Source organism: Kluyveromyces marxianus, chromosome 5 (genome assembly GCF_001417885.1).
Source record: "Kluyveromyces marxianus DMKU3-1042 DNA, complete genome, chromosome 5".
Classification (NCBI taxonomy): Eukaryota; Fungi; Ascomycota; class Saccharomycetes; order Saccharomycetales; family Saccharomycetaceae; genus Kluyveromyces; species Kluyveromyces marxianus.
In genome coordinates, this window is record NC_036029.1 from 371258 (window position 1) to 398399 (window position 27142).

General features: G+C 39.0%; 10 protein-coding genes across 11 annotated transcripts; 5 read left to right on the top strand and 5 right to left on the bottom strand.

Moving 5' to 3' along the window:
* Positions 1–264: 264 nt before the first annotated feature.
* CAR2 (ornithine-oxo-acid transaminase) lies at positions 265–1578 on the bottom strand (the record flags this gene model as incomplete). The annotated part of the gene is made up of 1 exon (XM_022820156.1): positions 265–1578. The coding sequence occupies one exon, from the start codon at positions 1576–1578 to the stop codon at positions 265–267; it is 1314 nt and encodes a 437-aa protein (XP_022676647.1).
* A 1238-nt stretch (positions 1579–2816) lies between these two features.
* On the top strand, positions 2817–3284 carry DIF1 (Dif1p; the record flags this gene model as incomplete). Its single annotated transcript, XM_022820157.1, has 1 exon — positions 2817–3284. One exon carries the CDS (start codon positions 2817–2819, stop codon positions 3282–3284), a length of 468 nt encoding a protein of 155 aa, XP_022676648.1.
* Positions 3285–4029: 745 nt separating this feature from the next.
* Positions 4030–7113, top strand: ECM30 (Ecm30p; the record flags this gene model as incomplete). The annotated part of the gene is made up of 1 exon (XM_022820158.1): positions 4030–7113. The coding sequence occupies one exon, from the start codon at positions 4030–4032 to the stop codon at positions 7111–7113; it is 3084 nt and encodes a 1027-aa protein (XP_022676649.1).
* Positions 7114–7133: 20 nt separating this feature from the next.
* Positions 7134–7769, bottom strand: TSR2 (Tsr2p; the record flags this gene model as incomplete). The annotated part of the gene is made up of 1 exon (XM_022820159.1): positions 7134–7769. One exon carries the CDS (start codon positions 7767–7769, stop codon positions 7134–7136), a length of 636 nt encoding a protein of 211 aa, XP_022676650.1.
* A 346-nt stretch (positions 7770–8115) lies between these two features.
* Positions 8116–9753, top strand: CNA1 (calcineurin catalytic subunit A; the record flags this gene model as incomplete). Its single annotated transcript, XM_022820160.1, has 1 exon — positions 8116–9753. The coding sequence occupies one exon, from the start codon at positions 8116–8118 to the stop codon at positions 9751–9753; it is 1638 nt and encodes a 545-aa protein (XP_022676651.1).
* Positions 9754–10048: 295 nt separating this feature from the next.
* Positions 10049–11997, bottom strand: IMD3 (the record flags this gene model as incomplete). 2 transcript variants are annotated; one of them, XM_022820161.1, is made up of 2 exons in its annotated part: positions 10049–11163; positions 11544–11583. In XM_022820161.1, 2 exons carry the CDS (start codon positions 11581–11583, stop codon positions 10049–10051), a joined length of 1155 nt encoding a protein of 384 aa, XP_022676652.1. The 2 variants fall into 2 exon arrangements, with proteins under 2 accessions (XP_022676652.1, XP_022676653.1); XM_022820162.1 differs by lacking the exon at positions 10049–11163 and having other exon boundaries at positions 11533–11997.
* Positions 11998–13487: 1490 nt separating this feature from the next.
* Positions 13488–14816, top strand: ATG23 (Atg23p; the record flags this gene model as incomplete). The annotated part of the gene is made up of 1 exon (XM_022820164.1): positions 13488–14816. One exon carries the CDS (start codon positions 13488–13490, stop codon positions 14814–14816), a length of 1329 nt encoding a protein of 442 aa, XP_022676654.1.
* A 303-nt stretch (positions 14817–15119) lies between these two features.
* SEN1 (DNA/RNA helicase SEN1) lies at positions 15120–21122 on the bottom strand (the record flags this gene model as incomplete). Its single annotated transcript, XM_022820165.1, has 1 exon — positions 15120–21122. The coding sequence occupies one exon, from the start codon at positions 21120–21122 to the stop codon at positions 15120–15122; it is 6003 nt and encodes a 2000-aa protein (XP_022676655.1).
* A 743-nt stretch (positions 21123–21865) lies between these two features.
* RPB2 (DNA-directed RNA polymerase II subunit RPB2) lies at positions 21866–25531 on the bottom strand (the record flags this gene model as incomplete). The annotated part of the gene is made up of 1 exon (XM_022820166.1): positions 21866–25531. The coding sequence occupies one exon, from the start codon at positions 25529–25531 to the stop codon at positions 21866–21868; it is 3666 nt and encodes a 1221-aa protein (XP_022676656.1).
* A 700-nt stretch (positions 25532–26231) lies between these two features.
* On the top strand, positions 26232–26951 carry MRP20 (mitochondrial 54S ribosomal protein uL23m; the record flags this gene model as incomplete). The annotated part of the gene is made up of 1 exon (XM_022820167.1): positions 26232–26951. The coding sequence occupies one exon, from the start codon at positions 26232–26234 to the stop codon at positions 26949–26951; it is 720 nt and encodes a 239-aa protein (XP_022676657.1).
* Positions 26952–27142: the final 191 nt, after the last annotated feature.

Consider the following 27142-nt stretch of genomic DNA (forward strand, 5'->3'; position numbering starts at 1 on the left):
GAGAGAAGAGCTCTAAATCTCTCTCAGGTTTTTTTTTTAAAAAAAAATATAATGGGAAGAAAAAAAAGGGTTGAATATTCTAGATCAGTCACGTGGCACTGACTATGTGACAGCGACACTTTTTCGTTTTCAAAGCTAAGGTGTATGTATGTATGTGTATACGCATAAACCGTTAGTGCGGTGAGATGATAGTTACAAGGTTTGGATTAGATTATAAATTGGATAGGAATTTTATACACAGGTTTCTGTTTTTTTCTTTGCTGATTAATGATTGGACTTTGGCACGGTTGGCAACTTGGATAGGGATTGTCTGATAGAGTCAATACCCTTTAGAAGATCTTCTTCTGAGATGACCAAAGGTGGTGCTAGTCTGATGATGTTTTCGTGGGTAGGCTTTGCTAGAACACCTTGTTCCTTCATCAATAGACACAAGTCCCAAGCGGTTCTACCGTTAGCCTTGTCGTGATCGATGACGATTGCAGTGAGCAAACCTTTGCCTCTGACTTCCTTGATGATACCGTTTGACTCCTTTTGTAGTTCACGTAAGCCGTTTTGTAGGAATTCACCTAATCTTGCGGATCTTTCGACCAAGTTTTCGTTTTGGACGACTTCTAGGGCAGCAATGGCAACTCTAGAGGCCAATGGGTTACCACCGTATGTGGAACCGTGGGAGCCTGGGGTGAAGCATGCCATGATTTCTCTTGAAGAAAGGACGCAGGAGACAGGTAGCACACCGCCGGAGATGGCCTTACCTAGCAAGACGATGTCTGGTTTACAGTTTGGAGAGTGTTCGTAGCATAGTAGCTTACCGGTTCTGGCGATACCGGTTTGGATTTCGTCACAGATCAACAAGACGTTGTGTTGCTTACAAAGTTGTTGCAAATTAGTCAAAAACTCTGGCTTTGGAACGACAATACCAGCCTCACCTTGGATAGGCTCCACGATGACAGCGCAAATCTTGTCCCCATGGGATTCAAATGCACGCTTGTAATCCTCGATCTCGCCGTATCTGATGAATTCGCCCTTAGCGCCGCCTGGGATCTTTGCCGTGACATTGTCTAAGAAGGGACCGAAGTTCAATCTGGAGTCCTCTTCGTCGGTAGACAAGGAAATAGCACCAAAGGTACGACCATGGAAGTTGCCCTGAGCACCCAAAATGATTGCTTCGTCAGGTTGGATTTTCTTCACCATGTAACCCCATCTTCTGGCCAATTTCAATGCACTCTCGACGGCTTCAGCACCGGTATTCATAGGCAAGACGGCCTCGTAGTCGAAGAATTCGGTGACATATTTAGCAAAAGCTGCAAAACAGTCGTTCGAAAAGGCTCTGGAGGAAAGTGTAAGCTTAGAAGCCTGGTCAACTAATGCAGAAATGATATGTGGGTGGCAGTGACCTTGGTTCACCGCAGAGTATGCAGATAGGAAATCCAAGTATTCATTTCCTTCTGGGTCCCACACATGAGCGCCGCTAGCCTTGCTGAACACAACTGGCAAAGGATGGTAGTTGTGAGCGGAGTACTTTTGTTCGTATTCAATGGTCTTGGCAGACGATAAGTTAAATTCAGCAGTAACAACCATATTTGCTATTTTTTACACTATTGTTTGATTGATGTTTGATCACTATTGCTATACTATACTACAAGTATTTGCTCTACTTCTAAAATCTACTCAAAACGAATCGACTCTTCTCTGTTCTTTTCGTTGATCTTCCCTCTCTATATATACACTACACCAATGCCTCGTCCTACTCGTCCAGTCTCCCAGGTCGTGGCACAAATCTCACGCAATTCTCCAAATTTTTCTACTGTAGCTCGTTATTATTATCACATAGAGGATAATTTCATCTGCGCTACTACAAAAAGGGTTTCCAGCATTTCATAATACATCAGGTTTTTTTTTTTTCAACCTTTCCAGTCATGTGCAATGATGGGCTGCTACGCAATACTGGAAACAGTTTCAGAGCAACTCTTGACAATATTGGGCAATTTTGGGCAATTTTTTTAAACCCGGATGACTCGGTTGGCGTTACCCGGCAGATCACCATTTCTCTGATATGTTCTTCTGCCAATCTGTTTCCGTTAAACGCATCAAACAGCGAGAGTAGGAAAAAACCTGTTAAAATGACGTGGGGTAAGTAAATAGGTAAGTAAGACACGGAAGGAAAGGAAAGGAAATGACATGTTATCCGGGTAACCAGTTTTCCCCGGGTAACCCTCGAGATGAAACAAACAAAAAGTTTAGAAGTTACAAAAAAAAACAGCATTCAACTAGCCATGTCCCAAATGTCCCACTCTTCTGTATTTTTTTGTTTTGTTTTGTTTACATTTTCATCAATTCCGTGTGGTGTCTGGGTTATGTAAACAATCGTTAGATGTGCACCCATGCACCGCACTACAACTTCATGGCGGTATAAACAGCTGCAGTTGTAGTGTAAACATGTTGGAAAGCCCCTCACACCCATACCTTACATACAATTCATTGTTGTCGTTACCCGGTCCCTCGTGGCTCCTGATGGTTCCGTCGTATGTCAAAAAGTTCTTCCGGTATATAAATGACAAAGTGTTAGCCCTTGGCAATAGTGAGAGGCACAGCGCCTGCAAAGCCGATCCCATCATTGAAATAAAAATCAATACCAATCCAAAATCTGGACAAGTCTTATCTTGAGTTATAAACCTTTTTTAAAGCCCAAAAGGAGACCCCCTTTCGATCAAGCGTTCGAGATATAATAAAAAAAAAATTGAGATAAAATAAGCATAGAAGCAAGATCTCTAGCATTAAGATTAAGAATTAAGAATTAAAACAAGCCACATACAGCAATGTCCAACCAATCCCCAACTAAGAAACAACTACACAACGCTATACAGCCAACCCAAATTCAATATGAATACCAGGATAAGCTATCTACCATTGGGATGAGAATCAGACAAGCCGTCGATAACGGATACAAAGGTGTTACCGTAGGTAGTAATGGTGTTTCAGGTGCTGCTAGCAGCACAGGCAACGCTATGGCAGCAGACAACAACGGTTCTGGGTTCTCTAACATTTGTGTCCAGGATAACACAAGGTTCACCATTCCAGAATATAAGAGAGTGGCACTTACAAAACAAGCCCCAATGTTGGTAAATCAAAGAACCGTATCTATGAACTCCAACTTGGAACAGTGGGAACAAAACTTGGACCAAAGACTATCGAGCATAGATGATGATATTATGAGAAACAAACTAGGTGCTAACGACTTCTTGTCAGGTGCATCAAAGAGATCTTTCGACGATCTGGAGTTCTAAAAGGGTAAGTGCTAGTCCCTGACCCTTTTTCAACTTTGATATTTCCCACTTTCAATTTCACTTTCACTTTCACTTCCATTCACACTTACATTTTCATTTACATTTCCATACATGCACTTTCGCATTCACTTTCCGCTTAGTTAAAGCCTATTTACCTACCGTCTGTCGTTCCTATTCCTATTTTTTTATTTGATGTCGTCATCTTCATTTATATTTACAGTTTAAGAGCATTATTGTGCGCTATTTTTTACTTATCTTTATATCTTCTGTAGTCAATTAAACCTCCAAAATCCAACATCAAAGTGTTGGGGGGGACTAAAGGCTAATTTGCCAAACTTACCTGTCTTTACGGTACCTTGTTCTCCTGCCTGTGCCTCTGTTTCATTTTCGGCTTTTTTTTTTTTCTGGTATTCTGGCATGGGTTACTAACTCCTGTTTTCTGTAAATCACTAGCTTCAAAGGTTTTAAAAAAGGACCATATGAAGCATTTCAAGATAATACTAAACCATTTTGCAATAGAGTGAAGGAATAAAACAGGAAGAGGAGAGTCACAGACGATTGCTTGGGCTTAGAGGCGTCTAGCAATAGTTATTCAAGGAACATTCGTGGACGTTTTGATAGTGATTGCCTCTGTAAAGACGACTTGTGAGACAGAATTGGTGCGTTTTTTTATTGAGTAGAGCTTTTGTGTTAATAATACTGGTATATTAAAGATTAACAATAGAAAAAACACAGGTATCCTAGGATGGGAAATACAGACTCTAAGCTTATTATTTATAAGGAGCACTTGTTGCGACTCGCCACGGATGAAATAATCCCTTTGTATGGGACTTCTACTAGCACAGACTCTTTGATAAGTAGCAAGACTGGGCAAACCAATGGAAATGCCAAGAGTGCAGATTTTGCAGCTGGTGCTGGGAAAACTGCTACGTCAAATGGCCGTAACAATGGTAATACTAATTTCAAGAATATTCTCTCTCCGTTTGACCCCTTTTACACTAATTTGGTCTCGGCAGATTTACCTCCGCAATATTTATCGACGTACCTTAACACTACAGAACTTAGAGCAATATTGCAACACAATAAGACCAACTTCACTAACCTTTTGCATTTCCTTACCTATAGCATAATCCAGTACAGTTCGTTTCCCAAATCGTTGAAGGACCCTAACAACCGACGGTCGTTGACCAATTGTTTGCGTATACTGTGTAAGCTGATTCCAGTGTTGTTTGAACAATCAGATTTGGAGGGATGCTTGGAAGCAGAAGTGTTTTGGTCAAAAACTACTTGGCCAAATGTCCTATCGTTAAATTCAGGGCATTCAGAAGTGTCAAATACAGCGACTGTGGGGATTCCGGACTCCCCATATAACTCGTCCTCAGGTAATACTAATTCTTCCTCAATCAATTCCACGTCAGTCAATGTTGATTACAAACCAAGCCCCCAAGATTCATTACGTGTAACTATTCCAAATCAACAAGATCCACTAGATCCTTGTTTCCTCGGTGCTAAGCTCCTCAGTGCATTGGTGGTTTTATCCTCGCAGGAAGGCTTTGTCTATGGTAGCGAGGTGATTTCTCAAACATCGCCACTCTCAAGTGTGCATTATGATATCCATCTTTTGGACATTCTAAGACTTTTCATAACATTGCTATCAAAGCCGTTATACAAACCTTCTCAGACCAATAGGTTTTTGGAATCGTTTTTGATGGATTCAAACTCGGCCTTTAAAATACACGAGCTTGCCTCTTCTTTACTTAAAGTCATCGTACGATTCGACCCACGAGTAATAGATCCAATCAAAAAGTCTCTCTTCTACACTTCATTGCAATTCTTCAATATCACAATGAAATTTACTTCGGAGGATGATGAACAAATTATACTATTGTTCTTCCAAACCCTGTCGCCAAAAATGGTGGCAGACAAAATATACCAGCCTTTGCAAGATATTTTGTCAATCATCATTGAAGGTGAAGATTTGTCCAATTTTCAGTCATGTTTGCCTATATTTCAATTCCTATTCAACTTATTTTTGCTGAATCCAGAAACACGTACCGAACTATCAAGTCGTTTCGGTACAGTATTATTAACAACATTGATTATTTATGCTAAAGTCATCAGTCAAGAGAGGTATTGTAAGCCAATGCTGCAATTTGTAGCCCATTTCATGGCGTATCTATCATCTCTCCCTCAAATCCACCAGATGTCATCCTCAAATTTGAAATCCTGCCAACTAACATTCCTCTCTGAAAAGGTCAGAAATCAACCCATATCAATCCGTGAATTTTGTATTATTCAATTGGTTAGACATATCATCCCAATACTAACCACTCAGGATGCAGTGGTCGATCCTTGTTACATTGAAACATTGTACAACTTATTAAGGATCCCTTCTTCGTTGAATTATTCTGCATGCATGTCAATACAAAACCTATTGACAACATTTCACGAGTCCATTCAACTACCTGTAACCTACTCTTCACATTATTCACATTCCCTAAGTTTTAAACTAGACCTTTTATCCGTTTTGATTCATGCACTCGTCAGTAATATCCTAGAAGACTTCCAGCACAATAAAATTCTTCTTTTTGTTCTTTGTCGCAATGAGGCTGTTTTGCAGCAATTGTTACAACTGATTGAAAATCTCTCGCAAGATGAATCAAGAAACAAACCCCTTGCCCCAGCAATGATAACAAAAGAATCAGATTTTCCGCTACCCATACTCCATGGTCACAAAAGTTTTATTGAACGTTTAGATTTTGATTATAACCTTCTTGATTCAGATATCACTTTGGTCAAATTACGTCCATCTTGGCCAATAGGTATGTCCTTAAGAAGCAAACAAAAATTAAAATGGGACTCTGTTTTGGCGAAGACATGGTTAGGAAACAAATATGCATATGCTCTTATCAAGGCAATACAAATTATCAATTCCGAATTTCCTTCCATTCTTAAGATTACAAGGAAAGAAGATTTGAAGAGGGTTCTGCTACATTTGAAGATATTTGAACCAACATTGATGAAGCTGATGGAACCAGTAATACCATTGCCATTGACAAGAAGGAATACTACGTGTCGATACTTGTCATGGGATCATTTTTCATGGATGAAAGACAAATCAGTAGCATATTGGTTTGACTATTTGTTGTGGTCAGATGTCTTTAACAGTACTTCAGACAAAGTGTACATATCAGAGCAAGACATCGATAGCTTTGGGCCTTTGTCCAGCCCTGGAAACAGTAATTCTGGTTCTGGATCCGGAACGGTGAACTCAAGACAAAGTAATAGACTAGAGAGATTTAATTCCAACGGTTCTATTTTGTCTCGGACTAACACCAATGACGATATGAAGCCTAAAAATTCTTTCGAGCATGTACCTGGTAATAATCGTGATATTTCCGGTAACGGTGTGTCTCCCAATAATAACACCAGTAACAATAACAACAATATTAACAGTAATAATAGCAATAACATGAACAGTAATAACGGTAATTCCTCTGGCAACAATCGTAATAGTGGAAGTAGTAGTAGTAGTTGGTTCAGGATGCCGTGGTCATCTCATGATGATGGCAAAAATCACAACAATAATAGTACTAATAATACCAATTCTCATGTCACAGAGAACATGGAGTACTACAAGACATTATCAAAGCCTAATATTTGGACTGGAACCAATATTAGGTTGTTCCCATTGGTTGTTGAAGAATGCGAATCAGAATTTTCGTTTGTCGATATGACATCGTCATTACTGAAACGTCTAAGATTTAACAGTACAGCAAGTTTAAGCTCAATGGAAACATACCACACGTTAAATACTAATTATACATAATAGATGTAAAAGTACCAAATCTAATATCTCTTCTTACCCTTTTTCTGCACCAATTCGAAGCCGTCTTCATCGACAACAGGCTCTGGAATCTCAGAAGTCTCCTCAGGTTCGTGTTTATGAGCATGATCATGATCATGATCACACATATCCATATCTTCATCACTACCCTCTTCACCTTCGTCTTCCTCGTCACTGGAGTCGCCAGTTACTACTATTTTACGTGGCTGTTTCTTGTCTTTGTTCTCATTCCAGTTTAAGAACAAACGCTCCACAGTGGAATAGTCCTCGTTGGCACATTCTCTATATACGGAAATAATCCCAGCAGCAATATGTAGTGCAGAGTCATCCTCTACATTCGTTTCGAATTCATCGAACATGGCGTAAACCAACGTCTCTTCGATTAACTGCACATCTACAACCTTCTCATTCTTAAAAAGATCAACTATGACACCTGTAATCCAGTCTCTCTTCTCTTCAGATTCAGGACCACCCCACTGGTTGGCAACAGCAATATCAAGTGCATCCCATTTGTAAACCATCATCGAAACCCCGAGCTCGAAACGAGCTTGCTGCTTCTCATCTCCAAACTCCAAACTGTTTCTGCCTTCAACAGCTTCGACAAAATCCGATTCGTCAATATGAGTAACTACCTCCATTTTAAACGAGAGATAGACAGTGTTCTTAAATTTAAGCAATAAATTATCCCCGGTTATTTAAAGCCTCCCAATTTACTTGTAGTCTTACCTTTCCCTTCATCTCATCGCAAGCTCATCGCGAGCTCAATCTCGTCCAATATTGTCTAAACTAACTTTTTTTCATTTTTCCCACCAAAAGAAGAAAAGCAGATAAAACCTGGGAATCAAATATAGGTTTTGAACTTTTGATATAGACAGGAAGCAAGGTACGGATATAGAAAATAAGGTTTATAGTTGTAAAAGACGTTCAAAAGAGAGTTTAGTGGGATTCTATCGTAAGAAGGGTATATTTGTATTTTCAATTTCGATGTCTCAGGAAGCGATTGAGAACACAAGGAAGATTAATGCGGCTTTGCGAGTGATAGAATCTAAGCCTACTGTTTCGGATAATGATAAGAAGCGTGGTTTGAAGGAATATGTGATGGAAGATGGGACAGTTTGCTCTACACAGGAGCGGGTAGTGAAGAGTGTTCCCCCGGTGGCTGCCACGGTGCCCCGGGATGACGAGTTGTTCAAGGATAACGGACTGCCGGACCACCAATTTTTGAAGCAACACTTCATTAAGGAAGGGCGCTTGTCACGTGACCAAACTATGAGGATCTTGCAGATGGTAACAGATATTCTAGCCAAGGAACCCAATCTTTTGCAGTTGAACTCGCCATTGACGATCTGTGGGGATATCCACGGGCAGTATTATGATCTCATGAAATTGTTCGAAGTTGGTGGGGATCCAAGCGAAACTCCGTACCTCTTTTTAGGAGATTACGTGGACAGAGGATCTTTCTCCTTCGAGTGTTTGCTATACTTATATGTACTCAAGATCAACTTCCGGGACACGTTCTTTTTGTTGCGTGGGAACCACGAATGCAAACACCTTACATCTTATTTCACTTTCAAGGCTGAGTGTTTGCACAAATACGACTTATCGATATTCGAAGCCTGTTGCAAGACTTTTAATTTCTTGCCTCTTGCTGCAGTGATGAACAACCAATACTTCTGTACCCATGGTGGTATCTCACCAGAGTTGGTAACGGTGCAAGATGTCAACAAGATTAACAGATTTAGAGAAATCCCTTCGAAGGGTTTAATGTGTGATTTGATGTGGGCGGACCCAATTGAAAACTACGATGAGGAAACTGAGTCTGACGACAGGTTCGTGCCAAACTCGTTAAGAGGCTGTTCGTATGCATTCACATACAAAGCTGTATGTGCATTCTTGAAAAGAAACGGTTTGCTATCTGTCATTCGTGCCCATGAGGCCCAAGACCAAGGCTATAGAATGTACAGAAACACAAAGACTATGGGGTTCCCCAGCTTGATGACTTTATTCAGTGCTCCTAATTACTTGGATACATACAAGAACAAGGCTGCGATATTGAAATACGGCGATAATCTCATGAATATCAGACAATTTAACATGTCCCCACATCCGTACTGGTTACCAAACTTCATGGACGTATTCAGCTGGTCGTTACCGTTTGTTGGAGAAAAAGTTACAGAAATGTTAATCGCAATCTTGAATATTTGTGCGGAGGAAGAGCTGGACGAAGAAATACCTGTGATTGACAATGATGTTGGGAACCTTGATCGAGATGATAATTCACAAACATCAGAAGAATCAAAGAAAAATATTTTAGATGAGGCCAAGCGTAAGTCTTTGAGAAATAAGATCATGGCTATTGCCAAAGTCTCAAGAATGTACACAGTTCTACGAGAAGAAAGTGAAAAAGTTCAATACCTGAAGACGATGAATGCAGGAACATTACCTAAAGGTGCTTTGTCTCATGGGTCTGAAGGTTTATCAGAAACTTTAAGCGAATTCGAAAGAGCTAGAAAAGAAGATCTCATCAACGAGAGACTACCTGCTAAATTAGAAGATCTGGAATTAGAAAGAGAAAAGTACTATAAAGAGATGCTCGAGAAGATTAAGCGTGACGAATTATAATTTAAGACCAGAGAAATTAGCAAAAGAATCAAAAAACTAAACAAAAAAAAAAAAAAAAAAGACCTCTATATATATTTTAAACACTCGTTTGCTCTTGGATATCATTGCCAATATTTCACGTTTCAACTCTTCATATTTTTTCTCTGAACAAGTAAAGTAATGATGTTCTAATTATGTTTTTAATGTACAAAACAAATATGTTAATAAGTTATGTTATACACAGTATATGTCTACCCTTGTCTACAAATTTCTTCGATAGAAAAAACAACCTCAAAAGGAGTCAGCCTCCTTGGGTTTAGTTGTGTAGACGTTTTTCGTAGGAATGCAAGTTGTGAACACCACCTTCCAATTGGGCAGAAGCAGTTCTGAATTCGAATCTAACTTCGCTGTTGTCAACCTTTTCTCTCAATTCAGTCAAAGAGACAACACCAATGTCTTGACAAGAGTGTTGCAAACCATTGTACAAGTATGGAATATATTTCTTGACAGAACCCTTGTCAACGACGGCACCAGACACACCTTGGGCGACGAGGACCTTATCAGATTCTGAGAAGTAACGGGAAGTAGCAGCATTACCCTTAACATCGGTCTTTTCCATGGCGTCGATAGAACCCATACCTCTGTAAGTCTTCAAACGCTTACCGTCTCTGTAGAAATATTCACCTGGGGATTCAGTGGTACCAGCCAACATACCACCCATCATAACAGTGGAAGCACCCAAAGCAATAGCCTTGGTAATGTGACCGATGTTTTGAACACCACCGTCAGCGATACAAGGAACACCAAACTTGTTAGCAAATTCGGTGACGTTGTAGACGGCAGTACCTTGAGGTCTACCACAAGCCATAACTTCTTGAGTAATACAGATAGAACCAGAACCCATACCGATTCTCAAACCATCTGCACCTGCAGCAATCAAGCTAGCGGCTTGTTCTCTGGTGACAACGTTACCGGCAATAACTTCCAAGTCTGGGTAAGTTTCCTTGATGTACTTGATCATGTTCAATTGGAAGACAGAGTTACCTTGGGAGGAGTCCAAGACAACAACGTCCAAACCAGCGTCGACCAACAAAGCCAATCTTTCCTTGTCGGCTTCAATAGTACCGATAGCAGCACCACATAGCAATTGCTTGGTGGTGGCAGACTTGGAAGCCAGAGGATAAGATTGGTTCTTCATCAAATCGGTTCTGGAAAGCATGGAGACCAAAACGTTTTCATCGTCAACGATTGGCAACTTACCCTTCTTGGTAGACTTTAGAATTTGGTTAGCTTCTTCCAAAGTGATACCCTTCTTACCGGTGACAACATCCTTGGTCATGATTTCAGAAACCAAAATAGAGTCATCTTCGACAAATTGGATATCACGAGAAGTAACAATACCCAATAGCTTACCTGGCATCTTACCACCTTCTGTATTTCATGAACCAATTTTTTTTTCCAATTTCGGTTGGAAAAAAATAAATTTGATAGAGTAGTTAGTATTAATGAACGGAACATAACTTTAAGTCCTCCTGTCCCTGACGCTGACATTGTTATACCGATTTGCCAAAGCAAAACGGCCACAATGCTTTGTTCTAATTCTTCTTCTTTTTCTTTTATTATTTTTTTTTCTCTTTTCATCAGATACTAAAGGTTCTCTACAAGATCGTTTGATCGTATCAGTAGAACGAAAGTTATTAATAAAATAGTTGATCATCATTGAGAAGTAAAGGCGTAAATCAAAAGAAGAAAACCACACGTTTTGGAAGGAAGGAAGGGGCAAAGAAAAAAAGGTTAAAGTTAAAACATACCAGTAACTGGGAAACCAGCGAAACCGAATTCACGCTTCATGATCTTGGCTTCACCAACGGTTAATTGTGGAGAGATGACAACAGGTTGGTTGATGAACCCGTTTTCATACTTCTTCACCTTTCTGACCATCTCAGCTTGTTCTTCAGCAGAACAGTTGTGGTGGATGATACCAATACCACCCAACAAGGCCATGTGGATGGCCATCTCGGACTCAGTGACGGTGTCCATTGGAGAAGAGACAAATGGAGCGTTCAATGAGATCTTCTTGGTCAACTTGGTAGCCAAGTTGACCTTGGAAGATGGGAAGTCAATCTTCCCTGGCAAGATCAAGAAATCGTTGTAGGTCAAACCACCACGAGTCTTGGAGTCCATCAATTGAGAAACGGACAAACCATCCTTTTCCTCGTAAGCCTTCAAGGCTTCAAGAGCTTTAGCAGTGTCTTGGAATGGCATACTTTTCTAGTTTTTCTGTTTTGTTTCTTGGAAGGACCGGGAGTTGCAACGTCTAGTCTATGGCTTGCTAGATGGAATAAACCCAATCGCTTTAATACTTAAACTATTATTAAGATAGTAAGTAAGAAACTCTAAACATGAAAAAAAAAAAAAAAGACAGAGAGAATAAGAACAAGAATCAAAAAGAAACCAACATAACGTAAACCTAAGCCATCAAGAAAAGACCGCCCCGACAAACTAAAAAAGATCCCCACTAGATTAAACAGCAAAATCTATACCAAACCATCTTATAGCTAACCAAACTGCTGTCCAACTTCCAAATTTCAGTTGGCGAAAACCTCTGATATTTATACAAAAAACTAGCCCATCCATCGAAACAGCTGAAGTGAAAAAAAAATTCCATGAAAAAAAAAAAAAATAAAATCATAACCATAACCAAACAGTCGAGACCTAACTGCACTCAAGTCATCGTCTCTTTCCTCAGATCGGATTGAGCCGTGCGTGCCCTTCTTTCTGCTCAGCTACAAGGAACCGCTGCTGATACAGCTTGCGATGAGATGAGCTCGCCTGTCCGCTGCGCTGCACCTGCTTCTTCCTGGCAAAAGAAATTTGAGAAATGAAAAAGAAATAAAAAAGAAAAAGCACATCAACAGAAAACCATAAACCCAGAAACCGCGTAGAGTAAAGAAAAACAAAACCAAAAAAAAAAAATTTAAAGAACAATAATAGTAATTAATAGTAATAGTAATAAATTCTGTTAGGAAGAGGGAAAAAAAATGCTTTCGCAGAGTCAGAAACCGGGAAGCGGCCAGATGGGGCGGGTAATATATGTGGTTTTTTTTTGGTCTATTGGAAAAATAGTCCAGGTCATGTGACTGGTCTTTGATTTCTTTCGCTGACGCGCTGACGCGCGTCAGCCTGTCAGTTCGCGTCAGTTAGCGCGCGCTTTTTCGCGTTGAGACCCACGAGGAGGAGTGTACTGTACACTACCAGAAATTGGCCACGCACAAGGAACTCTCAACTTTTTTCAATAGTGTTAGCTAGCGGGCGTGCTCTACAGCGTGCGTGGATGCATCTGGTATGTTATGTATAGTATATATATCACACATTTTTGATCGTGCAATGTCTTTCGATATGCAATTGTGTTAAAACGCTGGAACGAAACACAGGAAAAAAAGAAGACTACACACAGTGCTTGCAGTCGTAAGCAGTTGCAGTGCCTCGCCCAGGCATTCACAGGGCAGGGATATGGAGGCTTCTTCTGGGGTGTTTCAGGGTCTGTGAGAATAAAATTACCCGGACAACACAATTCCCTTTTTTTTTTTTTATTTTATTTTATTTATTGTTAATTTTAGGGAAGCAGCAGCAGCAGCAGCAGCAGCAGCAGCTACAGCCTTTTAAATTGAATAGAGATACAATAACAGTGGCATGCAGCAACCAGACAGGGCACAAGAACCTACACGCCTGGACCCGTCCTACTGGAAGAATTCATGGACTTGAATACAGTTCTCCTTCAACAGCAGGAAGTTGAAACGCTACTTTCAAATCTCCAGGATACTCATAAGAGAGTGCTAAACTCAGAAACAGGAACAAATGAAGATCTAGACAGGATCCGGAGGGATATTCTCATATGTCTCAACGACTTGCGCAAGGTCAACTTGATGATAATTGACTCACGGGACGGACTCATTAAAAAAAGCGTGGCGAAATTGGAAAAATACGAGGATAGATTGAAGGCTTTGCAAGCAGAGGAAGCAATCATCGAAGAAAAGTTGAACGAATGGACAACAGAAGAACGTGCAAGCACCTCCCATTCGTCACAGAAAGATAAAGATAAAGATGAACAGTGGGGATCCATATCAATAAAACTAGTCGGGAACCACTCGTCGATACTAAACTCCTACATCGATACTGTGGGTATTGAAAACACTACTTTGGCGGATGACGGCAATGAGGAAGATGCGAACCACCACACACCCATGGAAACCGCTGCAAAGTTCACTCGTGAGCAACTTTTGGACAATGTGCAGAAACTTCGTCTTTGTGAAGAGCAAGTAAATGTTGAAATTGAACAATTACGGTCCCTCTTGAGCCAGTACGAAAAGGACAAAAGCATTATCACTGACGAGTTACGTCGAAATAACGACCATATACAGGGAGAGATCAACTCACTTCTTCGAGAAAAAGACCGAATAAATGACCAACGCAGGAAAATTCTACGCAAATTGGGTTTAATAAAGGACCATGACCAAATCCAAACCCACAAATCCAAACTATTATTCTCGTTGAGTGCATTGACTGCTCCGGATAATTCAGATTTTGACATAGCATTGTCTCAAGCTTTCGAATTTATAGATGCAAAGAAGCAAGTGTTGAAGAAAATATTACGCGAGAACAAAGCCCAAACCTCAATATTACATCATAGATTCTCCACATGGGAAGAGGTATTGCAACTAGTACAAGGGCTAGAAGCAAATCTACAAAAAGAATTTGTAGAAAGAAATGGTAACGTACCACGGGAAACGATCGCAACTATGATAAATAATACATTAAAACAAGTAATATCGATAATGGGCAACGAGAAAGAGGATTCTACATTTACATCAATTCATTGTGAAATTAACGCTCTTCAAAGAGCCTTAAAAGAGCTAAATATCGAAAGAATATCAACTCCAACCCCTATCAGATCTTCTTCCAAGGCACCAGATATTTTGCAGATGGGTAAATCGCCACCAAAGGTAGGAATATCAAGGGAATTTGCTTCAAATATGTCTCAATCCGTAGATGACTTCTCCTTGAAATCTAACAAGAATGATTGAGGATTTCACTATATTCTTAATGAATCCATAATAATATTGCATTTAAACCATTTTATCCTATTTAATTGTTTTTCATAACTTGCAGGCATGTTCACCATAACTAATATAATATAATATAGCATCATTATTTAATTGAAATTGTATGTCTCATAACATAAGTATATGATAAGGTATTGATTGATTTATATGCAAATGGTTAATTAAATCTAAAAGAAGCTTACTCCATTCTATAAAATAAACATGCTATAGTATACTAGACAAATTTCTAGCTTACTTTTTGTTTTTAAAGGTTTTCCATCATAATTATTTTCGTTTGCTGTCAGACGACGAATCGTTAATATATGGCTTCGGCTTATAACTTCCATCAGCATCCGTATGAGCACCAAGACGAGAAGCATTATCTAAAGGTGACCCAAGTGCGGTACGCGATGCACTGAAAATTGATGACTTCTTTTTTCTCCCAGGAACTTTTGTAGCAGGACTAGATTTGAAGTCGTTTGGTTTTTGATTTTCGTTCGCCGATTCGCTCGCTGACTCGGTTCGTTGTTTTTTCCAATTTTCCAATTTCAACTTCTTCTTAGAGTGCTGATTTGATGACGAATGATCCGAGAATCTATGCTTATTCCTATCCCCGTCAGATGGAACATTGTTCTGATATGGGTCATATGTATCTAGATTAGCAATGTAATCATGAGATCCTTTGAATTTTTGTATTGTATCTTGTGCAAATTTATCACTTGGATTGAGGAAACCAGGACATGCAAGCTCCAAACAGTTTCTCTCCTTAGCATCAGAGATAAGATGTTTCCACAACTTGTTATTTACTAGAGATTTATGATGCCCTAATATCCACAAACTGCACTTAGCTCTCGTTAGCGCAACATTCATACGTCTGAAATCTCTTAAGAATCCAACGCTTGTGGAATTATCATCAGCACGGACACATGAGATAATGATGATCTCTTTCTCTTGCCCCTGGAACCCATCAATTGTGTTAAAATCAACATATGATCTTATCTGATCACCAAAGTAACGTCTGAATTGGTTTCTCATTGATTGCATTTGTTCCCTGTAAGGTGAAATAATACCAATTTTATTTGTGAAATCATAATTTGTTTCATAGTTGCTTAATAGATTATCCACTAATTCAATAGCGACCTTTATTTCTTCCGGGTTAGTATATGACATTGTTTTCATATTTTGTTTTTGTTTACCTGTAACAATATCAAAGAATTTGTAAGGACCGAATGGATATTTTCCGTGCCATTCTCTCTTATTGATTTCTTGAACATGGGTACCATCTTGTAATTTACCTTTGTAAAATTCCAATGATGGGAATTTACTAATGGCTGGGTGCATACGATATTGCACATCTAATAGATATGGACTACAATTCTTTTGCATGCGGACAAATAAAGATTGGTTATATTTCATATCACTAGCGGCACCTGATAGTACTGTAGGTGGTAACTGATTAGGATCACCAACCATAATGCACCTTTTACCACCGTATCTTAGTGGGATGATACTTGAAAGTTCAGTACATTGACAGGCTTCATCAATAATGATAGTGTCAAATTTGACCCCTAACGAAGCAAGAACATCATGAGCTGAACCAGATAATGTGGAGCAAATAATATCTGACTCAGCCAAGATACGCGCTTGAGCTTTTCTTCTATCAATCTCTCTGTTTCTGTATTTCAACGAGTTGGATTCTCGAATTTCGTCTTTTTGCTTACCCATTTCACTAATGGCCTTGCGCAGATCCCGGATTTGCATCTGAATATCTGCAATATCTGCCGATGATAACGTACTGTTTGGATTTCCATTTTCTTTATTCAATTTGTCTGTTAACATTCTACGCTTTTGCAATGTTTCTTGGAATTTTTGATTTAGAGCAGAATCTTGAACCATATCATAATCCGAACCACCAAGTTTTCTGTCAACCTTTTCTTCCAGAGTCAAGTCCTTAATGGAGTCGTTTACAGCATCCGATCTACCAATACGAACAATTTCTGGGTGAAATATATTACCTGAGTAATCCAGTACACCTTCTCTTAATCTCAACACTAGTTCATCCACTGCTGCATTACTGGGAGCACATATTAGTACCTTTTGTCTCTCAAGAAGCTGTTCTGTTGAAGTCGTTGTCGTTGGAGTAATAATGGTGTGTGTTACAGTGTTAGAATTCTTCTTTGCCTTAGAAATGAAATATCCTACAATACCAAGAATAGTCTTAGTTTTACCTGTACCAGGAGGACCTTGAATTAATGAAAACCCTTGTGTAGAAACGGTGCTCAAAATTGCTTTTGCTTGCGAGGCATTCAAACTAAACTTGGTTTTGATTCTCTCAATCTCTTTTAAATCCATGGACTCAGGAACAGATGGTTGGGCTTTTAAAATTTGATCTACAAGATCATAATATGGTAAACCCTTCAAAGATGAATATTCTCTTTCCACGGTTGTCATTTGCATCACTTTCAAAGCATGGATTTCTGATCTCAAAGTCAAGAAGTTAGAAAACTTATGGTTACGATGAATTCTAAAAGTGAGATCCATACTATCACCTTTTGAATTTTTAAGTTCTTTTATCTTTGCTAGACATGTATACTGAGTACGTTTGAATTCTTTGTCTGTCAATGGCTTTGATGAAACTCGGTCAGGAAAATAACCAAGAACAATAAGGTCTGAATCATTGATCCCGGTGTCACGAACTACATCTTTATTAATCGATGCGTATACTTCGTAAAAGTCAGACACTACTGTCCTGTTTCCTACAACAAAACTGAAACTCTTCTGCTCTTCTCTATCTCTTGCTGAGCATAACCCCTGCCAACATTCTAACAATAATAACGGTTCCATGATACTTTGATAGGCAGAAGCACTTTTAAATGTATCTTTGACGTCTGAATAGTTATTTTCCTGATCATCCGGATATTCGCTGGTTCTTTTGTAATCCCATTTCAAGATCTTCTCATAGAATGGAGCTAAATCAACATTTAGCCTTCTCCTCATATTTTCTTCTTCAAGTTGACGAAGATCTGCAGCGGTTGTGGACTTTTTGATTTCCTTCCCGTTGATATCAAGAACACCTGGCGAGTAAGTCCTTGCCTTGGATTTTGCAACAGCGAAAAGCTCCGCAGCATTTTCGAAGTCACTTTCATCCTCGCTACTACTTTCTTCTTTCTTTGCATGTATACTTGGTCTAGTGTTGAAAACTTGATTCTGTGGTGGATGAATAACACGCTTTTCAAGAAGCTTTTTCCTCTCTAGTTCAAACCTAGAGAGAGGTTTAGATGGAGCCGAACTAACAGTAGGCGTACCACCTGGCTTGAAAAATCCGTATGAAGAAAGTGTCGATTGACCTTTTGGACGGGAAGTGAGCGAAGAGCCTGCATTTGCTTTTTTGAGCATCAAATCTGCACGCTGACCGGAAGTCATGGAAGGTTTCGTTAATACTTGGTGAGATGATTGAAGAGCACTTTTTATATCTGTATTAGGAACGTTTGCTTTTATACCCTTCTTCAGCAACTCTTTTTCCAAATGATACTTTTCTGATTCTTTTACTACCTCATTCGTTAAAGCCACATTAAAGAATCTAGCGCGTTCAAGAAGTTCTTGACTTTGGGCAGGTGATAGTTTGTTCGGATACTTCCTCGCCTTTGATGCGTATTTGACCATATCCAATACAAGCATTTCATCAAATTGAAATTGCTTTTCTTTCGCAAGATCTGAAGCTGATACAATCAACTTCACACATGATGCTAGTAGTTGTTCATCATTCAATCTTAGCCAATACAACATGTTTTTAAAAGGACTCATAGGGAACTTGAAAAGATCGTTTTCCGTTACCTTTCCTTTGACTAAAACATCAGAAAACTCTCTATAGGATACCATTAGCATATTACTAACATCAAGTACGTCTCTCGTGAAGTTCTCTAGGACCACGTTGGAATGCTTTGAGGTCCATTGAATGGTTTCTAGATATATCATATCTAAAAATTTCCAAGATGCTCCCCAGAAATTGAAAAGCTCTTTATCAGACTCATCATCCTTTAGTTTTTCGTAATTTGAAAAGATACCAGTGACAGGCTCATTGAAGAGAGTGAGAACATCCATCATCATACGTATGGCCCTAGGACAAGGTTCGAAAAACTTAGTTTTTGTAAGTTGCTTTAAAACGACAGAGATACAATGCAAACTGGTAGATAAACTGCTCTTGAAAAGCTCTTGCAACCCTTCTAAACGACCTTCTACATTAAAGACTTCGTATAAGATATTTGTGGCTTCTTGGTAGAGCTCACTATCAGATGAGAACAAACACGACCATAACCCATGTGCCGCATTTCTATCGGATAAAATTTTGATTAGTTCATCTGAAGGTAATTCTGAGCATTTCATTACTAACTGCTTGATAACATTGATATACTCTTGAGTGAGCTTATTCTGGTTTTCAATTTCCATTCCCTTTGCAGTTAGAGTCATCAAACCATTCGCATTCCGGAGAGCGGCCATAATATATAGAGCATGTTTGGGCCCATTAGTACCTAACCTTGAGAGATTTATGTTCTGAATTAACGGGTTCAAGAAGAATCGCCTCATATCAAGGTCTAGTATATGGTGTTTGTTAATTGTCTTACCAGAATATAAGTTGAAGGTTGTCTCACATAAATTTAAAATGTCATATTCAACACAATTTGCTAGAACTTTCATAGCACTGAGAGACAAAGATTCCACTTGCATACCAGGAAAGACTATTTCTGGAGATTGCACTGTATCACAAAGTAGTTGGGATATTTTTGGATGGTTGACAACCTTTCGACAATCAGCTACTGTGTACAATTCGTTTTGAAGATCTGAATTCTTGTACAATAAAGACCCTTTCTTCTCGTCAATTTCTAACACATTGTTCAAAAGTTGCAACGAGTAACTCATCAAGAGGAGCTTTGGTAAGGTGCGTAACAATTTACTGCATTCACAAATTGTCATAAGGAATCCAGTAGATATTTTTTTGACCATTTGCATTTTCTTTGCCGATGATAATGAGTTATAGAACGGTATGCACCATGTTATCAAGTCAGAAACAGAACCATCTAGAGAGAGCCATGTTTCTTTTCCATCCTTCAAAATAGGAAAATCTTGTTTTCTTAACAACGTATTTGCAAAGGTACCTTGGGCGAAAATAAGATCCAGTAAAGTGTGGAAGTTAAATGGTTTTAAATAAGTCCAAAAATCTTGTCCAAATTTATCCAAAAATAAATTTAACACTTTCAACATAACATCCAAAGGACGTTCAGGATTAGGAACCGAGAACCAGTTATACCACAAATGTATGATAGATGGGACTTCACGCGTTCCTGCGTTCTTCAAACTTTGTGTGAATTTTGGCTCCAAGAAGTGATGCTCCATAACCTCTTTTGTCATTAAACTGAAAAGGGCGGTTAATCTAATCCAGGCAATACCCATAGAATTTAATGCAAGGGCGCTAGGCTGCAGGTCTTTCCCGAATTGTTTTGAAATCAGATATATGTAATGTGTGTTTATTTCTTGTAGTGCATCTAATGGCATGTTCTCTAATGTGATCATATCATTTCGATCGTACATCCAATCGAGTAGTCCCAAGGAATGTGATATCTGAATAGGTGTTCCTTCCATTAATAAAAAGACTGTACCAGAACTTAATTTTGATAGGACATTTTCTGTTGAATACGACAACAGGGGATGGTTTTTCTCCTTCAACAAACAGAAGGCATTATTGAATAATACTTTGAGATTTTGAGAATGCTTTAATACTCTTGGGTACCAAAAACACTCGCAGAATGCAATTTCCTGTTCTTTCGTTAGATTGTCACTACTAATGCCACCTAAACGCTTAGTTAACGTATCTGCTCTCCACCTACAAATCATTAAGTCAAAACCATCTATATTCGAATATGCGATGCCTTTATTCTCAATATATCTTTTGATAATACGATTTTTAAACGAATAGAATGATTTACAACAATCCTGACATGAGGCTAATATTGGTGCAAACTTATCACAGTACCACTCAATCGCTTGCTGTTCCCGAGGAACAGAGAATATGATGACAAGGAAACTAATAACAGGTCCCAAATCTTTATCACAAAAGAAATGATAATTCTTGTCATGTATTAGAGGTCCGATTGTTTCCACTATTTTAGTAACCAAAGAAAGCTCTTCAAAGTCAGGGCCAACCTTGTCATCAAGTGAGTTGAGTATTTGGTTCTTAAAGGGAAGTGCTGCAGATATGATTGCAGGATCAATTCCCACAGGATTCGTAGTCATCACTTGAGTGGGTTGGTGCTAGTTATTACACTTTTGCCTGTTACTTTGCTAAAGTAAAATAAATGCGATCTTGGTTCAGAAATTTGGAGGTGTAGAAGAGAATGCAAACTGGCTACACTCCTCGAATTCAGTAGATTACCAACTCTTGTTGTATTAAATGAGATTAATAGAAGAATGCGAATCAAAATGAGAGACGAAACACAAGAGTTATAGATTGGTGGATTAATAAGTAACTAAAAACAATTTCCAGCTACTCCCAAAGTTAAAGTATAACCCTAGGTTAGATCAGCCTAACAAAAATGAACAATTCACGGCTGCTTCTATCTTGTTTTGTCCTGCGCTCTTAGATAATAACCGCAATACTATTGTTAGTTGTAGTTTTTATATTTTCAATGCCTTCTCTGGCGTTTTTTTTTTTTTTTTTTTTTTAGATATGTATGGTATAAATATACAATAATTCATTTTATTCGCCTTCAACTGCACACAAGGTAAAAAACTGCTAAAGGACTTTATAGTACAAACCCAATAAAGAAGGTATATAATATAGAGTTGACAACAAATTTATTTACCCATTATTTTAGGTTCTTAATTTTATTTTTTTCATATTATACAAGACATTATAAACCAGTACAAATTATTGTTTAACTTTAAGTTTAATTTAAATTTTACATTACCTTTTTATTTTAGTTTCTGACGGTTGATATTAGATCATACACCGAGAACGTTTTCCCTAGATAAATCAATTAAAAATCCTTTGAACGATCAGTGTATAAACGAGGTGCGATGTTCATAGCCATAAGTTCTTGGAACAACAACTTCGCAGCATATGGGATGTGAATTTGGTAAATATCGATCTTGTTTTTACAAGAGCGACACTCAAACTGATTATGTTTTAATTTTGCAACTACTGACATCAACCCACATATACCGCAAATATGGACTCTGAATGCATCCGATGCTTCCATTAATCTTTCTTTTAAGAACGCAGCTGCACCGTGTGCAATCATACAATCACGTTCCATCTCTCCGAATCTTAAACCACCATCTCTAGATCTACCTTCTACCGGCTGCCTGGTTAGAACTTGCATTGGACCTCTTGCTCTTGCATGAATCTTGTCGTCCACCATATGTCTTAATCTTTGGTAGTACGTAGGACCAAAGAATATTTGTGCCATTAGCTTCTTACCAGTGTGACCGTTGTACATGACTTCGAAACCACGAGATTGGTAGCCGTGTTCACGAAGTAATCTAGAGATACCATCAACAGTAATATCCGTGAATGGAGAAGCATCACCTTCATTACCAGATAATGCTGCAACTTTACTTAGCAAACATTCAATTAAATGCGCGACTGTCATACGGGAAGGAATAGCATGAGGGTTAATGATCAAATCTGGCACAATACCCTCCGCAGTGAAAGGCATATCTTCCCTACGGTAAGTAATACCAATGGTACCCTTTTGACCGTGACGGGATGCAAACTTATCTCCAATTTGTGGGACTTTGGTGGTTCTAACTCTGACTTTAACGAATTTCAAACCTTCTTGGTTAGTAGTGATCAACACTTGATCAACAATACCGTTTTCAGTTGATCTAAGAGGCGTTGAAGCATCACGTTTTGAATGGAAAGCTGTTCTTTGGCCTAATTCTTCAGCATCTGGAGGAATAGGTGTAGTCTTACCGATAATCATATCATCCCCAGAAACTCTAACACCTGGAGCAATCAAACCATCATCATCTAATTTGTCATAAGTCCCGTGCTTCATTCTTAATGTATTCGTTCTATGTGGCTTTTCGAAAGATTCGGTAATCGACATACCAATTCTCTTTTCTTGATCCATGTAGGATCTGAAGAACAAGGATCTAAATAGACCCCTATCAATCGAAGATTGATTCATAATCATAGAATCTTCTTGGTTGTAACCTGAGTAACATGCAATAGCAACAATAGCGTTTTGGCCAGCAGGCAATTCTCTAAATTTCAAATATTCCATTGCTCTTGTTGTACCCAATGGCTTTTGTGGATAATACAAAATGTTCGCCATTGTATCCATACGAACATTATAGTTGGTTAAGAAAACACCCATAGCTTGCTTACCCATCGCAGACTGGTAAGTGTTACGTGGAGATTGATTATGATCAGGGAATGGAATAACCGATGCAGCCACACCGAGGATCATAGATGGATGAATTTCACAATGTGTGAACATATTAGCGTGATGGGCTGCTCTAATACGTCTAGCTGGGTCTAATTCTTCCTCAGTTTCTGTTGCTTGTTGTACAGCTGGTTCCAAATCCTCATGTTGCATAGCAATCAAGATAGTTTCTTCTTCTTCTGCATCAATGTATTCTACGAGACCTTCGTTTAACAAGGACGTCCACGTATAATTCATTTCTTCTTCATCATCGAACCCACCTTCGATATCTTGGTATTCGGTCAACATTAATTTTCTAACATGGCCCTTCTTAACCTTCAACTCTTTACGACCAGTCTTTGTATTTTCATCCACAATGAATAATGGTCTATAAACTCTACCCGCATCGGTGAAAATCTTTAATTCTTTTTCACGAATGTCCCTAACGATGGAGACTTCTGGAGTAATATCACCCTTTCTTCTTAACTTTCTAATAGTATCCACCAACTTTGCAGGATTTCTATGGATACCGTGCCAGACACCGTTGACGAAAACTCTGGTTGCATCAGGAGATTGGTGTGGAATATAATCTTCCAATGGCTCCATACCCCATTCGTTCAAGAATGTGATGATAGGTAATGGATCCGTACCAACGGATATACATGACATCAAGGACAAGTTTTTAACCAAACCACAAGCTTGACCTTCTGGTGTTTCAGCTGGACATACCAAACCCCAATGTGTGTTGTGTAATTGACGAGGCTTTGCTAGCTTACCATCACGACCGATTGGAGTGTTTGTTCTTCTAAGATGCGATAATGTAGAAGAATAAGTATAACGGTTTAAAACTTGAGAAACACCAGCTCTAGAGGACATAGATTTCTTTTGTTCACCCCAGTTACCAGTGGCCAAAGCGTATTTAAGACCAGCAGTGATAGTCGTGGCCTTAACAGCTAGCTTTAGGTTGAAATCCTTAGCCTCTTCAACAGATCTTTGCATGAAACGCAAAATATCTCTGGTAAGTTTCCTGAACAAAGTCTTGAATAATTGAGCCAACAAAGGACCTGCTAAATCTAATCTCTTCTTACCGAAATGATCACGATCATCTTGGTCCTTACGGTCTAAGGCACATAGTAATAATCTGTTGATCATGTAACCCAAGAAGAAAGCCTTTCTACTTTCAAAACCTTCTAACTGAGTGATATGAGGTAAGAATTCTTTTTGCAAAATATCCTTTGCATATTGAATTCTCTTTTCTTTCTTGATACCCAAGGCAGTACCACGACGGCCGATGAAATCCAAAGCTGTTTCTCTATCTTGAATGACAAAACCTTCTTCAACACAAGGTTTCAACATTTCCAACATCTGCCAATCGTTGACGTCGTAACAAATATGCTCTAAAATTTCACCATCTGGAATAATACCCAACGCTCTGAAGATGATAACGATTGGAATATCTTGCTTAATGTATGGCAAAGTAGCCTTAATGGTACGGGAGGTAGAACCTTCACGACCGTATAATTTAACTTGTAGAGTACTAATGAAACGTGATCCCTTTTCTAAAGCTGATCTAATTTCAGCAACATGTGAGATAGGCGAGGGTGCTGATTTTTTGAAAACTTGCACAATATTACCTGCTGAACGTTCTTGAGCGATCAAGACCTTTTCTGAACCGTTGATAATGAAATAACCACCCATATCGAAGGGACACTCTTTCAAACGGTACAAATCAGATTCCGTTAGATCATCTAGTAAACAGTATTTAGACCTCAACATGATGGGCACTCTTCCGATGAAGATCTTGTTATTTTCTTCATTTTCTTCACTTTCCTCGTGTATAATTTCGTACTTTAGATCACGGCCAGGAATATCGACGGCCTGGTAGGTTCTTTTCTGAATTTCAACGAACAACCCTGAGGCGTAAGTCAAGTTTCTGAGACGTGCTTCTTGTGGATACATAGCATGGGACACACCGTCAGATTCCGTCATAGATGGCTTGGCTAGATAAATCTTACCAAACGATATTTCATATTTCCTGGAGATATTATCTGTCTCAGTGGTATGCTGGGCCAACTGCTCCAAAATCAACGTACTGTCTTCCAAGATAAGATCCTGAATCGTATAGTTGATGAACTGATTGAAAGAGTCCAACTGTTGAGATACTAAACCTTTCTCTCTGAAAAAGGCAGAAATAACAGTCCACGAATCTTCTGCTGAAATAGCAGCTTCCTCGTCATCGTACCCATATGGATCTTCGTCGTAGTATTCGGACATGCTAGAAGTGTGATGATATAAACAGTATACTCCCTTCTCAAAACTCTGAATTCAATGTGCTATTGGATTACTCTTCAAACTTCAAACAAGGAAATAATATCAAATAACAACAATAACAATAACAATAAAAACACTGTAATACAGACTTCTCCCACTATCCAAAAAAAACCCAACAAAAATATCCCGACTCTGACAGAACAAGGCCTTGTCGAGGTGTCTCAGTCGCTCAATTATCCTCCTAAAACTTTACCCCAAATGACAAATACTTGACTACTAACGCTATAGCTTTATTACATTCCATATACATTTTTAAATTTCGAATTCGCCTCTCATACTCTGAAAAACACTTCATCTCGACACCGGCGAAGAAGAATCACTGCATACGCAACACCGGGTAACATAAAAACGAGAAAGAAAACATCAAACCACGTGAACACATCATTTCGAACGACAAATGTGGTTCTCTCTCTAAATTTTTTTTTTTTTTTTTGTCAAATTTTCAGGCTTTGTATGAGCAGAGAGAGATGGATACTGAAATATCAAAATGTGTGAAATATTGAAATATTGAAATATTGAAGAAATAAAGAAGAGAAGACAGAGAGAAAGAGAGGTTTTGAAATTGAACTAGGGTGAAAAGAGAAACATATCTCTGACAAGAAAGTAGTGGATCGTCGAACACTAGTTGTTTATTTGTTACAGTATGCCACGTTTTTTGCCTAGTCTGAAACAAGGGTTCAGAAACCTTGCTACTACGGTGGAAACAGAGACTGCTTCATCGCAGCTGAATACATCTCGTCAGTCCGTGCAAAGCAGGATTCTAGAGTGGTCTCGTAAGGCTATTGATGAGGGAAAGCCACATTTCAGGGTTGGTGGTACAGAAGTTTTCTTTCCTAAGGCGAGGGTTATTCTTTTGAGGCCCAATGCTAAGCACACTCCGTTCCAAGCGAAGTTTATTGTTCCAAAATCGTTCAACAAGTTAGATTTGAGAGATTATCTTTTCCACCTGTACGGGCTAAGAGCACTTAATGTGACCACACAGTTGTTGCATGCGAGATACACACGTGCGACACCAGTTTCGCCTAGATACCGTACGCCACAGATCAAGAAGATGACTATTGAAATGGCAGAGCCATTTATCTGGCCAGAGGAGCCAGAGGACAAGAGTGCATGGAATATCGAGTTCCAGAAGGAGTTGGAGCAGTACAGATCTGATAGGATGAGACTAGGGTCAGACACAAACAAGCCTTCTGAAGCGTTCGGCGGTGCGTTGGGTCCATACCCTGAAACAGCCAAGCCATTTATCCCAAGATTTTTGAAGAGAAGACTCATTAACAAAAAGGAGAGAGAGGCTAAGAGGGAAGAGTACTTGGAGCAGCTTGGAAAGGTCTCCAAGGTTCTATCTAAATCGGAACTAGTGTGAGCGTCGTCTCTTTTCGCTTTCACGCTTCCCGCTTTGTGAGCATCATCTTGTAAATATCAGATAATAACAACCGTTTCGACTATACGCAATTTATATATAAATCAATCATTATATATCATATAAAATGGGCAGCACCTCAATTGATTTTCCATTGATCAGAAAAGTGTCTTCTTCTACCTTGACCAACTAAC